Here is a 24,980-nt window from a genome sequence, read left to right on the forward strand (position 1 = left end):
TTAAATATTACATGCATGCGGCTAGTGTGGGTGTGGTAGGATTGTGTGTGTCCCATTATGTCATGTTCATTATTTCTTGAGATTATAGTACTTGTTTTTAAATGTCGTGTAGTATACACGACATTTTTGGTATTATTTTACTTGAACAACATATTTCATTCTATCACATCGACCTGTTCGACCTCTCTCCTCTCTTTCCCAGCCCTCCTTGCTCCACTTCACTAACGCGTACTGTACCACCGCCACTTAAGCATCAATTATAGCCTACTAAAGATTCCAGATGTCATTCCAACCATCATTTGTTTGTGCATAACTAAGAAACTAACAACGGCAGAATTAAGTACGTTATTCAATTTCCAGATGCATTTTACCATGGCACACCCGTTTCTTGGACGAAGATATAACAAAGGGTACTGCTGTTTTTTTAAGAATGTCCTGGAAAAGAATTCGGCTCTAATTATATGAGTAGCCTATTTGAAAATGTCCTATCTGTGGGCAATTGACCTTGTTTGAAAAGGAGAGAGAGAGTGTGTGTGTGTGTGTGTGTGTGTGTGTGTGTGTGTGTGTGTGTGTGTGTGTGTGTGTGTGTGTGTGTGTGTGTGTGTGTGTGTGTGTGTGTGTGTGTGTGTGTGCGCGCACACGCGTGTCTACAAGACGGAGAGAGGGACAGAGGGAGGCGGGCACGCCCAAACGATAGTGTTGAATGACGCCCGTCTGTTGCTTCCCGTTTATATCTGCGTCCTGCTATTGGCGGAGGACAGGGTCTGGGTACCTTTCCCTGTCGTCCCTGTTGTGGGCGGGTGAATGCCCTGCTTATAAACCCAAATCTTTCCTCGTGGGCGGGAACAGCAACAGTAGTGAAGCTCAGGAAGAGAGAGAGAGAGAGAGAGACAGAGACAGAGACGGAGGAGGAGAAGAGGCTGTGGTGGCGGCTGTGGTTGACCGGGGTTCGCGGAGGGGGCGAGGTGGCCGCTCCTGAATGCCTCTTCAACCGCGCATGGACGACCACCTCAGCCTCCTGCAATCACCCCCGCCGAGCGCAACCAAAACCCGGAGCGACAACCTGGTAAACCACGGATACACCGAGACAGAAGAAGCCGACGTGATGACGGTTGTGGCGTGTGACAACATGCTGGAAGAGTCGGCGGCTCTCCCGGGCCACCACTCCCTGGACCGATATGAACCGGACCAAGAATGCTGCGAGAGGGTCGTCATCAACATTTCAGGGTTACGCTTCGAGACCCAGCTCAAAACTCTCTCCCAATTTCCAGAGACGCTCCTGGGGGACCCCAAGAAGAGGATGAGGTACTTTGATCCTCTCAGGAATGAGTACTTTTTCGATCGAAACCGACCCAGCTTTGATGCTATTCTGTATTACTACCAGTCTGGCGGGCGCATCAGACGACCCGTAAATGTGCCCATTGACATTTTCTCTGAGGAGATCCGATTCTATGAGCTGGGTGAGGAGGCTATGGAGAAATTCAGGGAGGATGAGGGCTTCATAAAGGAGGAGGAGCGGCCGTTGCCAGAGAATGAATTTCAAAGACAGGTGTGGCTGCTTTTTGAATACCCAGAAAGCTCGGGTCCCGCACGGGGCATAGCGATAGTATCTGTCCTGGTCATTCTCATCTCCATTGTCATCTTCTGCTTAGAGACATTGCCGGAGTTCAGGGACGACAACAGGGATCCGATCACCATTGAACCTGTGATTAATGGCACGCTCCCGTATTTCACCAGCCCCTTCTCTGACCCGTTCTTTGTGGTGGAGACGTTGTGTATCGTCTGGTTCTCCTTCGAGCTGCTGGTGCGCTTCTTTGCATGCCCGAGTAAAGCCACGTTCTCCAAAAACATTATGAACATTATTGACATTGTGGCCATCATTCCCTATTTCATCACCTTGGGCACAGAGCTGGCAGAGAGGCAGGGAAACGGACAGCAGGCCATGTCATTAGCCATTCTGCGCGTAATTAGGCTTGTTCGGGTATTTCGTATCTTCAAACTCTCGCGTCACTCCAAAGGGCTTCAGATTTTAGGACAGACCCTGAAGGCCAGTATGCGTGAGCTGGGCCTGCTTATCTTCTTTTTGTTCATCGGTGTCATACTTTTCTCCAGTGCTGTCTACTTTGCTGAGGCAGATGACCCAGATTCGGGTTTCACCAGCATCCCGGACGCATTCTGGTGGGCTGTTGTCACCATGACCACCGTGGGCTATGGGGACATGCATCCCGTGACAATAGGGGGAAAGATTGTGGGGTCTTTGTGCGCCATCGCTGGTGTGCTGACCATTGCCCTGCCTGTGCCTGTCATCGTCTCCAATTTCAACTACTTCTATCACAGAGAGACGGAGGGCGAGGAGCAGGCACAGTACCTGCACGTGGGCAGCTGTCAGCCTCTAGCAGACACAGAGGAGCTGAGGAACACTCGCTCCTCTTCCTCAATCAGCAAGAGCGAGTATATGGTGATAGAGGAGCACGGGATCAACAGCGCTTTCAAACAGCAGCCCAACTTCCCCACCACCACGCAAAACAACTCGCAGAATTGCGTGAATATAAACAAAAAGATTTTCACTGACGTGTAGCCAATTTTGGAGTCATGATCCTGAACACAGAAAGGGGCGGTGTGTAAACACAGCTGCTTCTGTCGTTGCGCTGCAGCGTGTGGAAGCAAATCAGATGAAGAAAGAAAGCAAGCCCTGTCTGTTCAGAGACGCTGCTTTGTGCTCCATTCAAAGAATCCGGATTTTTCATTTGGGTGATCTGAATTCATAATTCTATATGTTTTCCTTTCGCGCTTGGAGAGAAAAAGCTCTTAAAGTAGCTATTAGGATTACTATTCTTCTCTGAGTAAGGGAATTGACCTATTGTACATCGTGCAATAGTCAAAATATTATCACAACAGGTAGTATTATAAGCTTTATAACTGTGAAAGTACAACTGTATGCTACTTGATGAAGCACTCACATTGTATTAACATGCGTTATGAGTCGTGATTCGTCAGTCATAGCCTATGTAGCCTATACTATTCAGAGTCATTTAAATGTGTGTGTGTTTAAACACATGTAGGCTAATGTCTGAAAAACACAGTTCTGCATATATTATCTCAATTAGACCGTTCTGTGATATACATTTTATTGTGCGTTAAAGTCTAGTCCAAATGCTGCTGTCTTTAAAATAATCCCCTATAATTCCTTAATATGAATTGTCCCAGTAGGCAATTTAATGAGTAAACGTCACCATATAAACCCAGGGGCCCGCCGACTGTCAGTGTCTCATTATCGGTGCAAGACGCAAACAAAAGCGATCAAATATGGAACGTGCTTCTCTTTGGATGCCTCAAATATAGCCAGTCGCCATGGCGACGGTCGTTTCTTCGGTAACCCCAGTCACCGTTGCCATGGCATCCTTGTTTCCACAGTAACCCCCCCCCCCCCCAGATGGATTGGAAGCTATATTGAAGATTATCATCTAAAAAGCGTGTCTTCAGTATCTAATAAGACTATTTTGTATTTTGCCTAAAATACAAGCCCAAACAAAACAATGCAGCGTCACTATCGCCAGTCATCAAGCTCACTTAGTGACTTTAGCATTGACACAAAAACAAATTAGAGTAAGAAGGTCTGTTTACAAATTGCCACCATGGACTGCCTCCAAAAAAACGAACCAGGTACAACTCAGAGAGGTGCCCAACTGAGGGAAGCGGAAGGAGAGGCAGCGCGTGAGGAATAATGAATGGGCTGGGAGCACATCATTGTGTCTGGCTGTCCAGAGTGCGCTACTGCGTGCCCTCAGCAGAGGCTGCTGTTCTCCCACTGATACCACTGGTAAGTTCTGAGGACAGTCATGCCCCTGTCTCTTTATGAACTATCCCTTTACCTCTAGCCATGAAACCAATGTGTTTATTTTTTACTCTTTGTGTTTTATAGACAGGTCAGTTCAATCTAGACAGTGGTACCTTATTGAAATTACATCTCTATTAATACTTGCAGCTCAAAACTGATCCTTACCATTCTTACAGAGTTTTATTGTTAATATCACAACATAATGTAAGTGAGAGGTGGTGTTTTTTTTTGCCATAGTTCTTATTAATGCCTAACAATATACTGATGTCTCACGAGTTGCAGGTCATTTAGACCTTCAGCCTGAGTTTGAAGGTTTTCCTATTTAGTTAAGTAGGGGTGATGCTCCTGCAGTCCAGGTTGTCTTTAACCTTCAGCTGACTTTGTCTATTAAATGGGCACAAAACAGCATACCCACCCAGCCTGTCTCACTGCTGCCCCCTGGTGGCCAATATGTCCTGCCAACAGAACAGGTGGCTCACCTGCTTTGTGTCTTATTTTGCCATTGATAGCAAAGAGACACAGAGGCCAAACAGCCATGAGATACCAGACCACAAGAGCAAAGAGAGCTGCTGGTTTGACACCAGTATTGTTAAATACATTCTGTGCTGTTGGAGATTGTTTTCCTGTGTGGGGGTGGGAATATTATGTATTTTGAAAAACAGCAAGTTATTACTTTCATTCTTATAACAATTGGTTTATATTGCAGAATCATTGTGTGAATTTGGATTTTAAGGCTTATTGGAAATAATTTTGGCTACGGTATAAGCCCATAGCTTGCCTTTATTTTCTGTACCACATTCTTGTCTTCGAAAGTGCTGCACTGCTACCCGTGCAGATTTATGTCTAGATTTATGTCCACTGTCCTCCCTGTCTGTGATTACTCTAACTCAAACGGAGACGAGGGTGAGAGGGAAATAAAATTTTAAAAAGGCAGGATGGGGAATATATCAAGCAGCCATGTTCTGCATATATTTAGTGTGACTGTGTGTGCACTTACATGTGTGCTTGTGTGTGTGGTTGTACTAATACTATGTATACCTCTCCAGTCATGGTTGAGTGATAATTAGGGCAGTCTCATCAGCTGGCTTACCCTAAAGGCAAAGTGGGAGGTCCCACAGAATGAATGACCTCTTAATTGATTATTCCTTTCCGTTTTGACCCCTGACCTTGACTTCATATATTTTCAGTGAAGACCTCCATATTGGTCATCAGTTAAATGTCCTGCTCGTTTCTCAGTTCACATAAAAACTCCAGTAAGGAGAAACACTGCTCTATTGATCAGTAATATTTATTTTTTAACTGGATTGGTCAGTCTGGAATCTATTCTCACGGGCAGGATGGATTGTTAGAGACAAAAACACGGACATAATAAAGTACTGTACCATGCACGCTCGTCTTTCCAATTCTTATTCTGTCCACCTCTGCTAATGTGCATCTCGGCAGCTCGCTCTGTGTTTCCCCCACTCCTCTTTATTTAAGTTTGCTACAATGTAGACAGGGTACATTGCAGTAAGTGAGCAGTTAGGATGCACATCGGCTTCATTCAAAGATGGATTAATGAGAAATTTGGTGGGGACAGTTTTAGAGAAATGTTTCCCTTTTTGTTACAGGACTGTCTCTCTTATCACAAAGTTGCATTCTCCTCTCCTCCTCATCTCCTCTCCTCAACTGACAGTGTTTACAGTTTGAGTTTTGCACGAGTGGTAATGAGACAGCAGGGAGAAGAGGAGCAGCCTTTCGTTTTGAATAAGACCACCGAGCTGTGTGATGGGTATGGCTACGCTGTGTGGCTAAACAATTTTGCTTTTCCTCCTCTCTCTCTCTCTCTCTCTCTCTCTCTCTCTCTCTCTCTCTCTCAGGTGAAAGTTGTTCCATTTGTCTGCACAGACCTCCTGACGACCCCAATTATACTGCTTCCCATAGGTAAACAGACTCCATTTGATAAGAAGAGTAAATATGACATTTGTGAACTTCAACTAACATTCACTGATAATGACTTGGAAAGTTTTTATTTTTTATTTTAGAGCTGTATAGATTACCAATTAACCTACAGTGACCCTTTTTTCTTTTTAGGGGCGCAAGAACTCTGGTCTTCCCGTTGGGTCAGATTGGCCAAAGTTAAGAATTGAGACAGAACTCCCACTGGATCATTTTTTCTTCCCTTACCCTCCTCCTGCTGACTGGTGTCCTTTAACCTGGACTATGTGCCTACTGTACCAGTTTTCCCCCTCCAATGGAACACCACTCAATCCAAAATGCAACAAAATGCAATCGCAAGAATGACAACAAACAGATGTATAACATATTCCAAGTACAGTTTTGTAGTTGCAGTTGCCTTTATGACGGCTTCTCTTCTGGAGTTAACACATTGTGAGTGGAACCATCACAGGATCAAAAGTGATTCCGGCAGTAGCAGAATTTAACTGGAACTGTTATGGACTCTGACATTTCTCCATACTGCTTTAAACTTCAAAAGGACAGATTCAGGAAACAGCCAGCAATTTTGCAAAGCACATTTAATTCCTGGACTTTACACAGATTTCTACATTCTGTATCCATATTGCTGGGAAATGATATTAAAAGTGGCAAAAACTAAGGCCAACCCTGATTTGCTGATATGAAACTGTGATACAAATCAAAGACTGTTAGCCATACGCCTTTGCTTAGCTCTGCGTGCTCTGTATTGCTAATATGTGAAACACCTACGTACGTGTGCTGGTTGCAGCCTTTCCCCTGACTAGGGTTGGGTATCGTTTGGATTTTTTCCGATACCGGTGCTAAAACTATACTTTTAAAACGGTGCCGGTGCCTGAACCAGTGCCTGAATCGAAATATATATAATATGTATTTATAATGTATATAATATAAAATATTTTTTAAAAAAGGAGCGCAAAACGACAGTTGGCGACATTAAAGAACAGCTTGTTTATTGCTAAGGCCATATTGTCAAAATTAAATGATTGATTAATAATGTAATGACAATAACTTATAGCAATGACGTATTTCACCAGTAAATTGCTGTTAAATGACAAAAACAAGCACCAGATGGGAAAAGGGTATTTTACAATAACTTAAAATGCACCACAAGGCTGGCGAGTTTCAAGTAAACTTGAGTGTCTGTGTTGTTTTTCCGACAACAGCAGCTGCAGTCAGACTGTTACGTCCCGGTGTTGGAATCCTCTACAGGGAAATACAGTCACACTTAACACTGTTTAACGTTAGTTGTCAGCATTTTAACCATTGTGTTTAATCCAGCTACTAGCTAACGGTAACGTAGCGCCCCGTGCAGCGATGCTTCTGAAAAATTCGATCTCGTTACTACCGTTTACGTCGGAACCGGTGCCCTATTGGCACTGCATTTCGGTACCCAACCCTACCCCTGACCTACAAATGGAGAACAATACAGAGGTATGCACGTACACACAAACACAGACACGCACACACAATGTAAACGGTGCCTGGCTCTCTTTTATCCCAGAGTGCACTGGTGTTTTTTTGGGATGGGGCAGAATAATGTCAGGGGAAGGCTGTGTATGCCAGTATTTGTGTTGTGTTATTCTGTGCTGTCTTAAACATGACCCATATAAAGAGATTATGAGTTGTACTGTCTTTATTTGAGAGGAGCAGCAGTCTGTTTTCACTTAATTACTGAGAGAATGGTACTCATTTATGTCAGACAATATCTGTCTAATTATAGACCTTATTACCTATTATGTGTGCGTACAGTATGTTTTGATTGTGTCATGAATAGAGACATTTGAAACAACTGTGTGGATGTTTCTGTACAGTTAATCATCCTCTCCGATATTGTGTTGTTTAGTATTAGCAACCTATTCAATTTGTATTTCATTATCTAACATAAAAATGTGATTCTGTGAATGATAAAAAAGTGACATTTTTGATGGTGTAATCGTTCAATGCTGCTCTAATTTCATTAATTAATGGGGGCATTAAAATCCAAAAATATGCTGTTGACACACATGAAATGGCACTGTTTAATAAATGTTCCTATGCAGAGCCAACCACAGTGACAGTCTTTAGGTAGTGAACAACAGCGTTTGGCTCGCAGCCCTTTAGACGGCTGGTTACAGAAAAACAGACTTGTACAACAGAAGCCTCCATGTGGCTGTGCTGAACAGACAGAACAGGCAACCCCTCTGTAACAGGGTGACTGGGCCAATTCTTTATGTGAGTATACTTCGTCTATTTGTAAACATCAATGCAATAGAAGGATAAGACACTATTCTGTCTGACAGATTTAAGAACTGCAACATCACCAGGGATTTATATATGGCTTGGAAAAGAGATGGTGATTCCCTATTTTAAGAGAACATTTATTTCCACACATTTGGCTGCTCCCTGAACTGCACGGCTTAGCCTTAATGAGAACTGAACTGTGTATGAGTCCAGTGGAAAACTTCATATAATCTCTGTGCCACAGGAGGTAAATATTAACATTCTAACAGAGGTTTACAGCCATCATGCTGTCATCCTGTGTATGAGCAAGTGTGCTTTATTGCTCCTGTGAGCCCACCAGCTCGCAAATAACTGAATAGCCTCGAGCCATCTCTCGAGGCTATTGTGTATCCACTTTCCTTTCTTTTACCTTTGCATTTTGAAAATGTGATAGTTCTAGACTAAATACTTCCAATGTATATTAGTACAGCACGATTATGGACAATTATTATCCCCTTTAAAGTCTTTCTATGTCTGGCTCATTTTCTTTCTCTGGCTTTCTTACTAAAAATGTTAGTGAAAGATACATCTGCCTTTGAGATCATAGAAATACCTATGATGTCATCAAAGCTCACCACCAGCCATGGCGCTACACTAGGAAATCTCCATAGCAACAAGGGAGGGTTGTCGGCGAGATGAAGAGAAAGGCCATATAGAACAGATTCAGTTCTCAATAGGTGCATCGAAGGGATCCTCTTAAGCTGTCTGTAATAGTATCATCAGCGTTTATGTGGACATGGGTTCTGAGAAGGGTGAGAGTTGGCAGAGTGTCATTTTGTGGATCTGTGTGTGTGTTAAGAGGTACTGTATATGAGTGTGAGTCTCTGGCAAAGGATCATTGTTTTGCCCCACTGGCAGATTGGGTCTAAACGTGCAGGGACTCCATTTGGACAGTTAAAACAATGCCAACATAACCCATTCATGCGCCAACATCAGACTGTATGCACACACAAACAACTTACAGGATTACAGGGCTGAATGCCAGCAACGGCTATGATTAAAGGATATTCCAACATCTTTAGGAAGATGGAATGTCTTTAAACCTCAAAGTCTCGCATTGCCAGACCTATCTCCACAGCGCTGTAGAGTAAGGTCTGGCTAAAATCCCACATACATTATGGGATTGGAGAAAAAAAAAAAAACGCTCTGGGTTGTTTGCATTTCTTTAAACCAATCACAATCGTCTTGGACGGCGCTAAGCTTCGTACACAGCGACGGTGGCTCTGCAAAATGGTCTCGGGAAGGAACTTGTTTTGCACCCTGCTAAAGAAAACGTCACATACAATATTAAATGAAGTTAACTGTTCACACAATACAATATGTGAGCTATTTACATTAGCTAAATACATGGTTAAATGTAATTTGCTCTTACCAGTGTATCGCCGTTTGTACTTCGTCCATAGCAATCCCCAAAATCTGTCCCAAAACGTCCCATTTAGATAGTAAATGCCGTAAACATGTTCCCCAATCATTCCCCGAAAGAACCAAGCAGGCCTGCCTTGTTGCACATATTACCTTTCAAGTTGATATGGCAAACAGTTGCCTATCTACACATCCAGGAAGGAGCAACAATTTTATTATTTGTCGTGTTTGTCTCATGCACGGCAATATTCACTCTCTTTTATGTCTGTTTTTGGTCTCTACCAATTGCTTAGAAAAATATCAGGCTCTTTAGCTGCTAAATGCTCCACTTTGTTCTACAGCTGTTTGCTAATTGTGACTGTCTGCCATTAGTGCTGAGCCGAGCCGAAAACAACGCTGTGTGAACCAAAACAGTAAAGCCAAGGGAAGCTGCATATTCTGGTGAGGGACCACTTTCACATCATCACATTTTTTATACATTGTTATTTCATGTATTTTTATTGTTAAAATATTGATTATAGTGGCCGGGTAGGATCAGTGGGTAGAGCAGGCGCACATATACTGAGAGGTTTATGCCTCATCGCAGAGGTCCAGGGTTCGATTCTGACTTGTGACGATTTCCTGCATGTCATCCCTCTCTCTCTCTCCCCTTTCTCACCTAGCTATCCTGTCAAAATTAAAGGTGGAAAAGCCCCCCCCCCCAAAAAAAAGACCTTTTGAAATAAGCACACTAATGATTATAAATGATTCTAACATACATAACATGACATAAAATACATAATATTGAACTTCCACCTGCCACCTACAGTGCATTTGTCTTAGTGACTTTTAGTTGTGTGATATTTTCATGTTCAGTATCAGAGCCGTGTCATTGGCAGATGGGAAGGATGGTTGCTAAGGGTGATGATGCTGTTGCTAGTGCTTCCACAAAAAAACTCTGATTATTACTGGATGCTGATTGGCTGATCCGGTTCCGTTTCAGTGCAGGAGATAAGGTGGGACACCCTATTCTGACACAATTATGTTCTTTATGCAAACACACAAAACAAAACAATCTCAGACATACGCATGTAACCACTCAAACACATGAGTGTGATTATGTACACATACAAAAACATTCAAAGCATTATCATATTCATACCCAGATGTTAAGACACATTAGATTTGTTTTCTAGCTGTTGGTAGGGGTGATGTGCTGCCAGTCATCTCAGTTTTTGCTGTCAAAACAGACAGATGGTGAAGAGGGTGATAGTGTGTGAGAGAGAGAGAGAGAGAGAGAGGGAGAGAGAGAGAGAGAGAGAGAGAGAGAGAGAGAGAGAGAGAGACTGCGCTCTACTGGATGACTCATCACTCTGTCACTGTGACCTTTATTGGCTATCCTCTCCACCTCTATTGTTCTGTCCCTACCCTTCATTTTCATTTTCTGCACATTTCTGAATACATTTCCTGCTGACTATGTTCATCTCCTTACTTGCTGTTCTACCAATCCTCTACTTTGTGACAAATATGTTCTCTTCCTCCTGACATTATTCCAACCTTTTCCTGTGCACCCTCCGGTCCCTTCACCATCATTGCTCTGGGGTCAAGTGCTGCCTTTCTTGAGGGATGTATGCTGGATCTGACATAGTGTAAGCACAAGTCCCTGTCACATAAGAAAGAGACACACACATACACTACAGACAGAAAAGTAACAGACTGTGGCTCTTATACATTAACTGTTGATTTGATTGAACTGACTAGACAGGCAGCACTTAACTGCTTCTTGCAGTGTGCGAAGAAAACATTTGTTGGGGGAAAATTCCATACTGTCACTTCACATTCAATGAACGTTTCTGCCAAGCCTCATTGTAAAAGAGATCTCGGTGTATGGCACACATTTTCAGCTGTGCATACCTACTCATGCAGAAATCATGAATATACTCCCAGGTTTACTCTCTTAGCTAAGCCACACCTCCAGATCAGATCAGCTCATTGATCTTTCTTTGTTTTCAAAGGCTTTGAGAACAACAGAAAGTGAAACCACATCCAGAATCAATAGTTGAGTACTCAACTCCAAAGGTGAGGACATGTCTCACCATGAAAGCATTGGCAATCATCAGCCTGGCTGCTCTCAACTGGCAGGTAGAGAACTTCCAAGGTCAATCTCTAAATATAGGGGGATCCCAGTCATAGAGGAGAATGCCTGTTGGGGAGTGTTATTTTGATGCCTACATGCAATAATTAAGTAGGAATAGAAGGATTTCCATGTGTTCACATAAATATAAAAGGTTAGGTGGCATGTGGAGATGTCATTCAATAATTCAGGAATAGTAACAGAGACAAAGGAGCCAAGTTAAAGTTTATGGGGGCTATAAAAAAGCATGGAGTCACTTTGTCTAATTGTGTGTGTCAGTGTGTGAACGTGTTCTGGTGGTGAGTGCATGGACATATTACATCTGTGTATGCGTTGTAGGGCTGGGACGATATGCTTTTGTCCCAATTCGATTCTTTCACGATACATGGGTGCCAATTCAATTTGTATTGCGATTTTCATTTATTGCGATTCTAGAAGTATTGAGTATTGTGGTTTTCTTTTCCTTCTTTAACAACAACAGAATTCAATTAATACACTTCTAGAGACAATATATCATGAGACATTTCTAAAAACTAATTGTTTTCTAAAAAGAAACCACATCACATATCAGTCAGTCAGTCTGTCTGACTGAGTCATTTGTAAAGAAGTACATAATATGTATTTTCTGCATTTTCTGCTCTGTTTTGCTGGAAACGGATATGATGTAGTCGCCATCAGCGTTACTGTATAAACAAAACATATTCGGGTGAATCATAGGTAAAAAAATATCAATTCTAGGGAAAATAATCAATTGTAAAAATTGTTGCTAAAAGATTACGATACAAACGATTTTCGATTTTTTTCCCCAACCCCTATTACATTGTAAGTAAGTGATCACCTGCTGCAGCACCAGCAGAGGACATCCAGGACAGAGCTCCTCCCTTGCAGTCTGCTGTCATAAGTTAGAACGCCTTCCTCTGTCTCTCTCTCTCACTTCCACATGTTCTGCTGCATAGAAAAGGGTGGAGATTTTAGGTGTGCAGGTCTGCTGAATCACACAATGACACACAAATATGCTGATCATCTCACAATATATCTCAGCGCTATTTGTGTGGGATTGCATGGAAAGGGCTGAATATATAACGGATCAAAAACTCATTTATTCTCTGAGTAAATTAATTGAATGTGCTTTTGTCATGGGAATAATGGGTTCTGTGCACACACTTTCCTGTTGTTATAACTGTCATTATTTCATTCACAGTTCTGTATAGACATTTTGGGGCTCCACCTCAGCCAGGGCCCCTGTCCAGCCACTACGGTGCACCAGCTGGCACGAGAGGAAACAATCACAAATTGCCAAATAAAACGGGGGGTCATTTGGAAAGCATTCTTAAGTTTCTCTACAAGGTTCCATCTGGTCTGCTCAGCTGAACACAAAACAGAATCAATGGTCCCATTCTGCTGAGACTTGGCACAACCTGAAAGTGAGAGGGAACTGGAGACAGAATAGAGGATCCAAAATGGTTGGAGGATTAATGGCCCTCAAAACTCTGGTTTAACTGTTAGCCAGTAATATAAAAACTTTGTATTTTCACTAATACTAAACATTTTCAAAGTCTAATACTAAGGACCCCAAACAACCTCATATATACTTAATATATATATATGAATGGAATCTGTCACTCCTTTTATTATTTTTGTGATACTTTTATTTGGTAAACAGGAAGCATGTTGTTATGGATTCAGTTAGTTATGCTGTGGGCTACGACCTGAGCCCCGTTTTTCTTACCCTATATATTTGTTTATATTCTGGCAAATTGCAAGCATTAAAAGTATGCCACTTTAGCTGTTAGCCATTCCTGTTTGCAGTCTACCCATTGCCGTACAGTAAACTATCAGTGGATTACTTTTATACTGAAGAATATAATGATTTTCAGGCAGGTTCTGGAGTTGTAAGGAGTGTCTTTTTCTATGATTTCTAACTGGATTTATTTAGTATAACCATACCATCAGAAAGCGTAAGTCACATTTAAACTAAATATATGTTTAATGTTCGGTTCAGATTTGATTGAGTTAAAACTCAGAGAAGGAGTAGTCCAACGTTTTTACGCAAATTGTGGCAGTCATCTTTATTGTGTGAGGTGTGGGTTTTTAATATGTTCTGGCTAATTACAACTCTCCCTGGACTAACATTTCTTTTAAATGGTTCACATATATTTTCTCTATAGTATCTGAAAAACATTCAATGCCAGTGTGTTTTTTTTATTGTTTTGTTGTCTTTTTTCCCCTAAGATCTGGGTGGCAGCTAAAGATATGGTTCAAGCTAAATTGTGGGTCAATTATAATATGGTTAAGGTATCATTAATTTATGGTAAGGTATGGTTACTAAAACAAGTATGTTGAGGTTAAAGAAAGGATTGTGGTTAGGATTATGAACACTGAATTCTAACCTGAAATGTGAAGTGAACTAGTGTATGCCAATTGCAAATTTAAAGTAGTTGCAAGAATAAAATGAAACATTACAGTCATCAAAGGATATGACTCACCTTTCGCCCAACCCCAACAAACTCAATCCCATATCCCATACTCTATGTGCCCTCTTCCCCATCCCGCTAGTTTAATTGTGTTATAGATGATTGTTGTGAATATGGTGGTGGATAATGACTCATTACACTACTGACACCCAGCATTGGATATTGGTGATTGGGCTCTTAGCTTCCCTCCATTTAGAATTGGATCCTCTTCATTTACATTTACAGACGACGAGGATTTTAGAGTTCCCTGCCATTAATCAGCATCCTTATGTAAAAGTGTCAATATCTCCTCACTGAGACCTTCAGCCGTCAGCTCTGTGCAGAGTGGGCTACTGCCACAGTCCCCTTGGTACCATGTCATCATCTTAATCAGTATATTGACAATTTGATTGGAGAAGGATTGCATATTATGTTCAACCTGTCCTTGGGCAATAGAAACGGCAGAGCAAGAAGAACACATGGGGGGACCATGTGGAATTCCTTTAGGGCGCTGTGGAGTCTCTTTTTCTTTCATGTGCGTGTGATTCTTACTCTCTGCCTGAAGACATAGCTGGGTTTCTCACCTGGCCCACTTTCAAGCAGTGGTGTCTGCAGGAAAACTTATATGACACTAGTTTTTTGACTGTATAATTGTTGGACTTGAATTTCATCTACTTTGTGATTGCATTAAGAGCATCGGTCCTCTGTATGAGTGAGTGTGTGCCTGCAGTAATTAGTGGACTGATCATACAGCCTGCAGGTCTGTAAATGATCAGAGCATAATCAGTGACACAACAAACTGTACAGGAGCCTGCCTCCTGTATTCTGATTAAGGACCTCATAGGTAGCACAAACATTTTAACCAGAGTTCAACTTCTGGGTATTGCTATCAAAATATTTGAGTGTACTGTGTTTTCCTGCAAACCAATGTAACAAAGCACACAGACAAACATGCACACATATAGATTATCCGGCATAGGGTGAGTGCCAGCAGCCATTCAAACCTGTGCACCCAGTCAAACTGAGCAGTAAGCTGTAGGAAAATGATGATGCAATTACTAATTTAGGTTGCTAGAATAGTTCACAGTTGTTGGTTCTGTTCAAACAATAATCACAGACATGGACAGGTACTGCAGCTGCTGGCTCATTATCGCTACTATATATATATAAAAAAAAATTCTGATAGTCATTAAAGAAAACTTCTATTGTTTGCATTATTTATATTCATGTTCTTTCTATCTTTGTGCCTGACCAGATTTGCGAGTGGGCATGTATGTATGTTGTCAAGTAAGTTGTAGTTACATCAGAGACGTAAGCTGCGATGTCAAAAACATTTCAGCAAAATCTAGAACCTCATCTTATTGTCAGTTTCTACCTTTACATGTTGTTTTATGCTTTGTTCTCTCCTGAGACCCGCATGTTTTTGGTGAAAACCGTTTCCACCCTGTGGTGGGCGATGCTTCTCCTTTAATGTGGAGCAGTGAGGGAGCGGGATTGTCGGGAAGGGGGAGCGCAGAGGGATGGGGCGAGGCGCGCAAGGAGCTTAGTATGCGCTGCGATACCAGACTGCAGCCCACGCATCTCAACTATGGTGAATTATGGTGAAATATGAGAGACGTGGGAAGAGCCGGCAGCTCAAAAACAGTTTGTCGTGATGAGATGACACCTTCGCTGGACAGATAAGTCAAATAAGGGATGAAGGAAAGATATGAAGGAATGGACTCACGACCCCAAGACACATTTTAAGAGGAGACAAACTGGATAAAAAATACATGCGTCTGTGCACCAAGAGAACCAGGGTGAATTCCGGCATGCCATATTCTAAAATGATGCTGTAGTTCGACGGATGCTATGCTGCATTGTTTAGTGCATGGGCTCTGTTGTGGCTGTCCATGATCCACACACAGAAGGGCTGCAAATGGTTTGAGCATGTCTGGCACCTGCCATTCCAAACTAACACGCGCTTGCCAATCAACTGCAACACTGTCATTTCATGTTTAAACATCCCAGTGCATGAACTTGGCTGCTTTGCCTTTGTCTCAAATCTATGAAAAAAAGAATGTGCATCATTGGTGTATTCATAATGGGTATCCCCAATCAGAAAAAAAGATGGTGGGGTTTACGCGGAGATAAATTAATATAATAACATGTTTACGAGCACAGATATGCAAAAACCTTCATGCGTAGTACGGACCTGTTTGGAGATCAAACAGGTGATATCGCTTAAGATGAAATCTGCCGAAGCAGGGGTGCCACCGAGTAGAAATACCGACAGCAGCGCCTCCCCGCTCCCTTCCCCAAGTCTCTGCAAATATCGGGCTAGAGGATTACCTTTGCTGCTGTTGCAAGCGGCGGCGTATTGTTATAAAGTGGGGGTGTCATATTTTGCTGATGCCAAGCATTTTAAGATGTGCTCACTTTATTCTCACCACAACAAAGCCCCCACCACCACCACCACCATATTCAACCTGTAGCCTACTGTAGTTGCATCAAAGCATGGTAACTCCTGCATTCTCACGCCTTGTCCCCTCTCTCACATACACCTCCACTCCCGCGCCGCTGAAGAGCCGGAGCTTTGGGTGATATATGGCTGGCAGAGAGGAGCTGCTTTAACCGTGGGAGCTGACTTTTGACCGAATACTGAACACGCTGGGCCCGTTACGCATTACCACCAGAGGACACACTGTATACAAGCCTTACAAGCACTAGTGCACATAGGTAGGACGTTTTGATTTTTATTCAGACGTTGTTGCTTTAACTACCAAATTACACATCTGTGGTTGTGTCTTTGAAGTAATATAGTGTGGTCAGTATCTAATAGGCCTACTGTAGGCTACATCTTCATACATGGCTTTAGTGCAGTGGCCTTTGCAGTTAGTCTCCTAATATAGTAAACTGTTCAAACAGCTCTGCAGTAATGCAGTGGGCTATGTCAACTATTGGCTATGACAAATATGCTTAAATACATTTTACTGATAAACTATTACTTTGATCAGAGACTTGAGTTTTTCTCAGCTGTGGGAGGGAATGTTGGTCACCTTACACATACAGAGAGAGGAAATTCATCTCAGAGATTGTATGGAGCACTCAGCATATAATCAGATTTGTTGGTTGTAATTGCACCCTGTGAGAGCTGATACAGTATTACTGGCTGGCATATTGATCCTGCAGTGTACTCATATGAGGGAGAAGTCATAACCTAATACACATAGACACGATGGAGCCAATGTGCTCAAATGGTTCTGCCCCCACCCCCTGCTTGTTATTTTCAACTGCCCTTATCTTGCCTGTTTGTAGGAAGGCCTTGAAATAACATAGCATTTCTGGGAATTAATATTTTAGTTGGGGAAAGATGTTACAATTTACAAAATGAATGGTTCAGAAATATATACCAGTGGATACAAGTTTTTGAATATGCATGCTCCAAATCTAAATTAATAAATCAATTGAAAAGCATGAGTTTTCTCACTCATTGCATTCAAAACACATGGTTATCACATTAATATTGTAGTCTTTCTCTGCTTTCTGTTCTGTCCTGTAGCTCTTCGCAGGCGGATCTGCCTGAACCCACGAGTGTGTGGAGCCTTTATCTCCTCGTGGCCCACCGTGGCCCCACCCTGTCTGAAACCTGCAGGTCCCATCTTCCTCCAGCATGACGGTTGCTACCAGCGACCCTACGGATGAAGCCGCAGCACATCCGGGTCAGCCTCAGGACCAGTACGACCCAGAGCTGGACCATGAGTGCTGCGAGAGGGTCGTCATCAACATATCAGGCTTGCGCTTTGAGACGCAGCTCAAGACCCTCTCCCAGTTTCCCGAGACGCTGCTGGGGGATCCTAAGAAAAGGATGAGGTATTTTGATCCTCTCCGGAATGAGTACTTTTTTGATCGAAATCGACCAAGTTTTGATGCTATTCTGTATTATTACCAATCAGGAGGGAGGCTGCGCCGGCCTGTTAATGTGACCCTGGACATTTTTTCTGAGGAGATCCGGTTTTATGAATTGGGTGAGGAGGCTATGGAAATCTTTAGGGAGGATGAAGGTTTCATAAAGGAAGAGGAGCGGCCTCTGCCAGAGAATGAGTTTCAGAGACAAGTATGGTTGCTGTTTGAGTATCCAGAAAGCTCAGGTCCTGCGCGTATCATTGCCATCATCTCTGTCATGGTGATTCTTATCTCTATTGTCAGCTTCTGTCTGGAGACATTGCCAATTTTCCGAAAGGATGATGAGGAGATGTACAATTTTCCATTCCAGTCAATGTCCAATGCCACCTCTACCTATGACAGCTCGGCATATTTTAAAGACCCTTTCTTCATCGTGGAGACCCTCTGTATCATCTGGTTTTCTTTTGAGTTCCTAGTTAGGTTCTTTGCCTGTCCCAGTAAAGCTGGATTTTTTGGCAACATCATGAACATCATTGATATTGTGGCAATCATCCCCTACTTCATCACCCTGGGAACAGAGCTAGCAGAGAGGCCAGAGGACGGCCAGGCAGGCCAGCAGGCTATGTCTTTGGCTATTCTCCGTGTTATTCGTTTAGTCAGGGTATTTCGTATCTTTAAACTCTCACGTCACTCCAAGGGGCTCCAGATCTTGGGCCAGACTCTGAAGGCTAGTATGCGTGAGCTGGGCCTTCTCATCTTCTTCCTGTTCATCGGCGTCATCCTCTTCTCCAGTGCTGTCTACTTTGCAGAAGCAGACGAGCCACAATCCCAGTTTAGCAGCATCCCTGAGGCCTTTTGGTGGGCCGTGGTTTCCATGACCACCGTGGGCTATGGAGACATGGTCCCAACAACCATTGGAGGAAAGATTGTGGGGTCTCTCTGCGCCATTGCCGGTGTGCTGACTATTGCCCTGCCTGTGCCTGTCATTGTGTCAAACTTCAACTACTTCTACCACCGAGAGACAGAGGGCGAGGAACAGGCACAGTATCTGAATGTCCCAAGTGTTCCTAAAGTGAGCTCAGCTGACGATCTGAAAAAGAGCGGTCGGAGCGGCAGTGGGTCCACTCTCAGTAAATCTGACTATGTGGAGATCCAGGAGGCTGTGAACCACAGCACTGAGGACTTCAGACCAGAGGGCATGAAAACAGGAAACTGCACCCTGTCCAACACTAACTATATTAACATCACTAAGATGCGTACAGATGTATAATGTAAGCTACTGTAGATGGTTAACTTCAGCTGGGGTCTGTAACGGGAGGATGAAGGTGTAACTCCATGTATTGACCAACGTATGGCACCCAGTATGAGAGTCCAGAGCAGATGAGTGGGATTACCTTGGAGAAAAGATCAGTCGAGAGGACCTCATGTTCAAGCACATCCTATGAAGCTATCAGCGCATATCATAGAATTGCCACCCGTCTTATTTAGGACATTGTCAGTGTCTGCATGGAGATTTTTTTTTTTTTTCTCATCTACGTATGTGACAGTAGTCATCCTGCTCGCAACAGTAGCCAAATAGTAGCCTAACCAGTAATAACTAATATTAACAGCATAAAGGGACCACTAGTTTCTACCTTCTTGCTCAAACTGCCGCTGGGAGAAGATGCACGATAACAATTTAGATCAGCCTAACATTTATTATTAAATGTAACTTAACTTATTGTGATTAAAAACAGGTCACACTATCAGCATCATGAGCAACTTTAATCTGCTGCTCTAACTGCCAAAGAGAAAAACAAAATCACCAAGACCACAGTTGTTCTGTCAGGGGAAAACTGAAGTGCACAACTAAGAGCGAGAGAGAGTGATACTAATATGCTCTCTGGCCAAATGGTCATTTGTTGCTTTCTCTGTCAGAGACAAAAGCTTGAGTGCACTTGCGTTCCTCCCCGGGTCCTCACTAGATATTGTCTAGTTCTAGTTTGTGGCTTCGGTAGAGACCAACAAATACAGTAGATGACAGTGCTGTAATTCTGGACCACATAGCACACCTCTTTCTCCTGTCATTTTTCTTCAATGAAGTTCAAGTGGATTTACAGTATTTACACCATCGCCAAGACCTTTTGTTTTTAGCCAATGCAGGCCAGCAGGTGGACAGAAGAAATGTCTAAACAGAGTGAATGTTTATTTATTGATGTGTGTTCATTTGATGTGTTGTGTAATGTATGCTTCTTTAGTAATATGATGAATGTGTACCTCTCACCTAAATTTTTTATGGTTAAGATACGTGATGTAGAAAGATAGTGAATATTTTCTCTGCAGCGTTCTGAGTGAGTGCCTATTTCTCCATCCTCTTGACTTTACCTTTAAGTGTCTCTTCAGATGCCCTGGTCTACTATAACAGATGTACAGTATTTATAACAAGTGTTATAAATGTTGCTGTTCTTGACTTCATAGCATTCCAATCAAATGAGATTAAGGAGCAAACTAGGGTGAGATTTTAGTTTGTTGTTTTTGTCAGGTAACTTGCAACCAAGTTAATGGCAGCAGAGTTAACTAGTTTTGTGTATAAGGCTTTTTATGGTATTAACTTTAAATGACAGTTTTCTCTAAAGGCCCACAATCAAAGAAAGAGCTCAGTGATCAAGTAAAATTAATCTATGACACCTTCAAGGTCCATCTTTTGTCATACTAGCACTGCTTTGTATTATTCAGCCTTGCTGGATGAGTGGCAAGAGGCAATCTCAGTGTTTAAGCCTACTGTAAGCTTGCTTATGCAAAAGCGTATTTGGAATACAGGTAAAATGAACTTATTGATTGCTCTTACCTAATCAAAGTGATAAATCATTTCAGTCTGTCATGCCCTCTTTCCCATATATCTCCCATATTTAACAATTGATCAAAATTAGTAAACTTTGCCTGCCTCTGGAACAAGTTAAAAGTGTTACTAGCGCAATTATTAGATCACCCAAGACAAATGTGCTGCCACCTATAACGTATCTTGGGTTGTAAAAGAGATTAATTTGGTTCTCAGTATTTGTTTTTCTCTCATGCAGTTTAAACAATCATTCCATTGGCTCATTTTGCCCACATAATGCAGGACCTATGTGTCCTTCATAAGCTTTTGATTAAACAGATGCTATTCTGCTATTGTAGTGCTGCATGTCCTTTCTAGTATTCATTGTAGCATGAATTAGTATGAATAATACTTAAAAAGCAAATTGACATCAATATATTCCTATATCTCTACTGCCGCTATGTGCAATATACTGTATGAAAGACAATTGTCTTGCCTTAGAAGTATGTGTCATGCTTTGCATATGCTACTTCTTGCCATTACTATCTGAAATATTGTTGAGTCGCAAATCCATGTGAAGTATTTACCCAGAAAGTGCTGTGTGTCCACGAATGTAAGTAAAAAAGTAACAGCAGGTTTATTCATGAGAGGACGCGGGGAAGGTTTGAGAGGAGAGTCCAAATCCACACTGAATTCAGAACAGGGATAGCTAAACATATGATCAACAGTTCAGACATTAACTAATGTCCCGCTTGCTTCTTCTTTATCGTCAGTTGCAGTCACAACCCAGAACCATGTCTCATAGTGAAAGCACAACAACAGCTACTATATGCTGCCAGCCCAGTAGATGCACAGATTCAAACAGTCGCTCAGACTTTTTCTGCCCAGCCAAGTGTATCATAATGCTCCTAGGGACTGTCTAAGTGGGCTTATCTCTGATATATAGGTCCATCACACTCAGTGTGTAGTGTTGTGTGTGTGTGTGTGTGTGTGTGTGTGTGTGTGTGTGTGTGTGTGTGTGTAAATGAGAGAGAAACAGACAGAGAGACAAAGAGATTGTGAGAAATAGAGAGCTTTTAGATGCACACAAGCTGAGTGTGAAGCTCAGAGACAATGTGGTAGTAGTTATCTAAAACACTGCTCTTCTTGACTCCAGGCTACTATGGTGCTCTGTATATTCGATTCCATCCTAGCACAGTGTTTACAGCCTGTGTATATGTTCAGCACATGCATATAGTTAATAAACAAAGACAACTGAAAGGAATGTCCTGCCACACTCATTACTGTAGAGATGAGATCTGTGAGCATGTGTTGACTTATGAGATAAGCTGCAGTATCAGCCAATTACTGGGGGTTAAAGGAAATAGAAGGAAAGAGAGGAAAGGTTGGGAAGGAAAATACAATAATGGAAGTAAGATAAACACTGCCCACACCCTCTTTTGCTGTCTAAACTGATGTGTATTTTTCTCAACTGTTCTTGTTTACCGGAACACCTACTGTATGTGAATTTATGTGGCATGAAAGCTTCGTCTGGACTTCTGTCGTTTCTTGTTACCAAACACACTACTGAAGTGACACTCTGTCAAGACAAAAACACTCTCTTGAAGAAACCGACACATCAGGATCATCTGAACCAAGGAAAACACATCCTTGCTGTCCTCTACAGGCAAGAGGACACTTGACACACACATATACACATGCCGGACAATTGAACACATACAGCTGGTGTACACACACTGCCTGTGATGGCCACGTCTGCTGCCAGGACGGACTCCTGTGGTTCTATCAAACTTCAAGGCCACAAAGTGAATGGATTTAAATCCACCACTGGTGGTGAATACACATACAGTAGCCATGTAAACAATGTATTTAGGAGTTACAGCTGCTTTCAATGATGTCTTAAAATGCCTAAAGCTTCAGCTTCAAAACGAGCTTCTGCCATGTAAAGATTCCTGTAGCAGGGAATCAAAGTGTACGCTTGCTGAATTAATCCAAGAAACTAAAGTTGTATAGTAGGTGAATTATCTCTTAGGTTTGATATGTTTCAGGGAATAAGAATGGAAGTATATTAAGAAATCAAAAAGGAAATATAATTTATATGAGAACTTTAACTTATTTGTGTCATCAGACACTGTATGAACAACTGTTGTTTTTGTTTTTTTTCCACTATGTTTTTCTATTTGAATGTTATTGTTGGCTCACCTTTGAGCCTCATACGGTGCAGGGGCTGAGGTTTGACTAAAGTGCACATGCCTTGGTAAAATAGATTCTGTCTGTACTGTATTAAAACATATTTACCCCCAAACAACCACCTCCTCTACTGTAACTCTATTTCCCCGACCTTCTTCAATTTTGCCAGTCACAAATACTGAATGTGTATGGAATTTAGATAACTCTCAGCTTCTTCACTAGCTTTCTTTAGCTTTTGTGGTCTCTATTCAGCCATCTGTAAAAAGTTTTTTTCTACCATTTCAAGGAAAAAGACAAGCAAATTGTCCATTATTAAATACAAAGGAAATATGGATCTGTACACTTGCCATGCCCTTGACGAGGACTTCCAGTGAATATAAACTGATTAAAAGAGAACATTGATAGATACTTTCATCATTCAAAATAATTGTAAATGATAAAACTATAATGAATAATAATGGTCTTCGTGATTATATCAAAAATTACATGTTTATGATAACGTCAAGCTACTGTTGTCTTTTTCATTTGATGTAAAGGACCTTTTGTGAAGATTAGGCAAAAAGACAAATAGATTTTCAATTCTTATAGTGGATTCAGAAAAGTTTTTCTCATAATGATATGATTTTATCTATTATGGTTTTCACCCTAGCAATATACTTTATATGTATGTCCAGAATGCACAGAATTGAGCAGAAAATGATTACTCAAACTCTTAATTGGTGAATGTTTACATCAAATCCAACAACTTACTGTATTTCCTGTGTGAAAACATAGCAAAGTCACTGAACCATACAATTTGTAACATATCCAATTCTTCGTTGGTGCTCTTATAGCAAAATATAGAGCCTTGAGAAAGAAAACCAAAAAGTTCCATATATACCATATAAAATGATGAAAGCATCACTGGAGCTGCTGCTCTCATGTCCATTACAGAAGGAATATTTGAATCAACCCTGAACTCCTCAATGGTATTGTGTCTCGCTTCTTTCCTTAAGTGAATCTTATGCTCCCTGTGTTTTACTGAGAAAGCAAAGTGGTCTATTTATAGAACCAGGAAGGGGGAAAAAACGCCCTTGACTCCTGGTTCAATGTAGAGTGGGGGGACAAGTACAAACATTGTCTATATCAGTGCCATTTCGTAGAGTCTAACACTCGCTTCGCAGCTGGAAAGGTTTGTCTCTCCTCTCGTCTTTTCCTTCCACTCCTATTGCTGCTGCTTGAGTTTGATCTTGTTTGCCCTCCACGTTATTTGCCCCTCTCATATTTCATTTACCACACATTTTCTCTTGTGTTCATTTCTCTCCATCTGTGCCTCTCCACCAGTGCTAAGCACCAAAGTAATGCACAGTCGGTGTTCTGATTATCCTCTCAGACATATATTAGCAGAAGTATAATGCTGATTACTAGATACTAGATACTAGATACTAGATACCAGATAACTGATAGGTATTGATCCACTGATTACTGTTTGATTAGCTATGTATTAAACAGAAGCCTGGTTTAAGTTCTCTTTAAGCCATCAGACAGCCAATATTCCAACTATATCACACATCAGTCAGTTATCCCATCTTACAATGTGTAATGTTGTTCCCTGCTTTTGTCCTGACTTGCGCTTTTATATTGTAGGCAACATTTATTTAATGATTTAAAATGGCCAGGAGAAAATAATAAAATTAAAATATTACCAATACGTTTCCTGACCAGTTTCTCGCCTGGCCTGTCATTTTGATGGACACAAGTATACTTGTGTTTGTATGTTGAAAGAGGAAATACCCAATTGACCAAGTGATTGCCTTACATGCTGTGACTATATGATCGTTGCAGTATGAGCTGATTTATAACCTAATATACAGCCTAGTTAATGGCCTGTCAACCTGAGCTTTCTTTATAGCACACCAGGTTCCATAGGGGAAATGTGTGTGTGTGTGTATGTGTGTGTCTGTGTGTGTGTGTGTGTGTGTGTGTGTGTGTGTGTGTGTGTGTGTGTGTGTGTGTGTATGCGTGAGCGCGAGCGTGTGTGTGTGTGAGCATGTGTGCGTGAGCGCACGGGGAAGCCCTTTTTTCATCACTTCTGTCCCAGAGGTGGAAGCCCCTTATAACTCCTCA

General features: G+C 41.9%; 2 protein-coding genes across 3 annotated transcripts; both read left to right on the forward strand.

Moving 5' to 3' along the window:
- The first annotated feature begins 750 nt into the window (after window positions 1-750).
- On the forward strand, window positions 751-3,655 carry LOC116058562 (potassium voltage-gated channel subfamily A member 3). Its single transcript, XM_031311444.2, has one exon. It carries the CDS (start codon window positions 980-982, stop codon window positions 2,576-2,578), a length of 1,599 nt encoding a protein of 532 aa, XP_031167304.1. The 5' UTR covers window positions 751-979; the 3' UTR covers window positions 2,579-3,655.
- Window positions 3,656-15,543: 11,888 nt separating this feature from the next.
- kcna2b (potassium voltage-gated channel, shaker-related subfamily, member 2b) lies at window positions 15,544-23,935 on the forward strand. Of its 2 annotated transcripts, XM_031311421.2 has the most exons (3): window positions 15,544-15,801; window positions 16,568-16,720; window positions 17,544-23,935. In XM_031311421.2, the coding sequence occupies exon 3, from the start codon at window positions 17,655-17,657 to the stop codon at window positions 19,155-19,157; it is 1,503 nt and encodes a 500-aa protein (XP_031167281.1). In that variant the 5' UTR covers window positions 15,544-15,801; window positions 16,568-16,720; window positions 17,544-17,654; the 3' UTR covers window positions 19,158-23,935. The 2 variants fall into 2 exon arrangements, with proteins under 2 accessions (XP_031167281.1, XP_031167283.1); XM_031311423.2 differs by lacking the exon at window positions 16,568-16,720.
- The last annotated feature ends 1,045 nt before the right edge of the window (window positions 23,936-24,980 follow it).

The sequence above is a fragment of the Sander lucioperca genome, chromosome 12, assembly GCF_008315115.2.
Source record: "Sander lucioperca isolate FBNREF2018 chromosome 12, SLUC_FBN_1.2, whole genome shotgun sequence".
NCBI lineage: Eukaryota > Metazoa > Chordata > Actinopteri > Perciformes > Percidae > Sander > Sander lucioperca.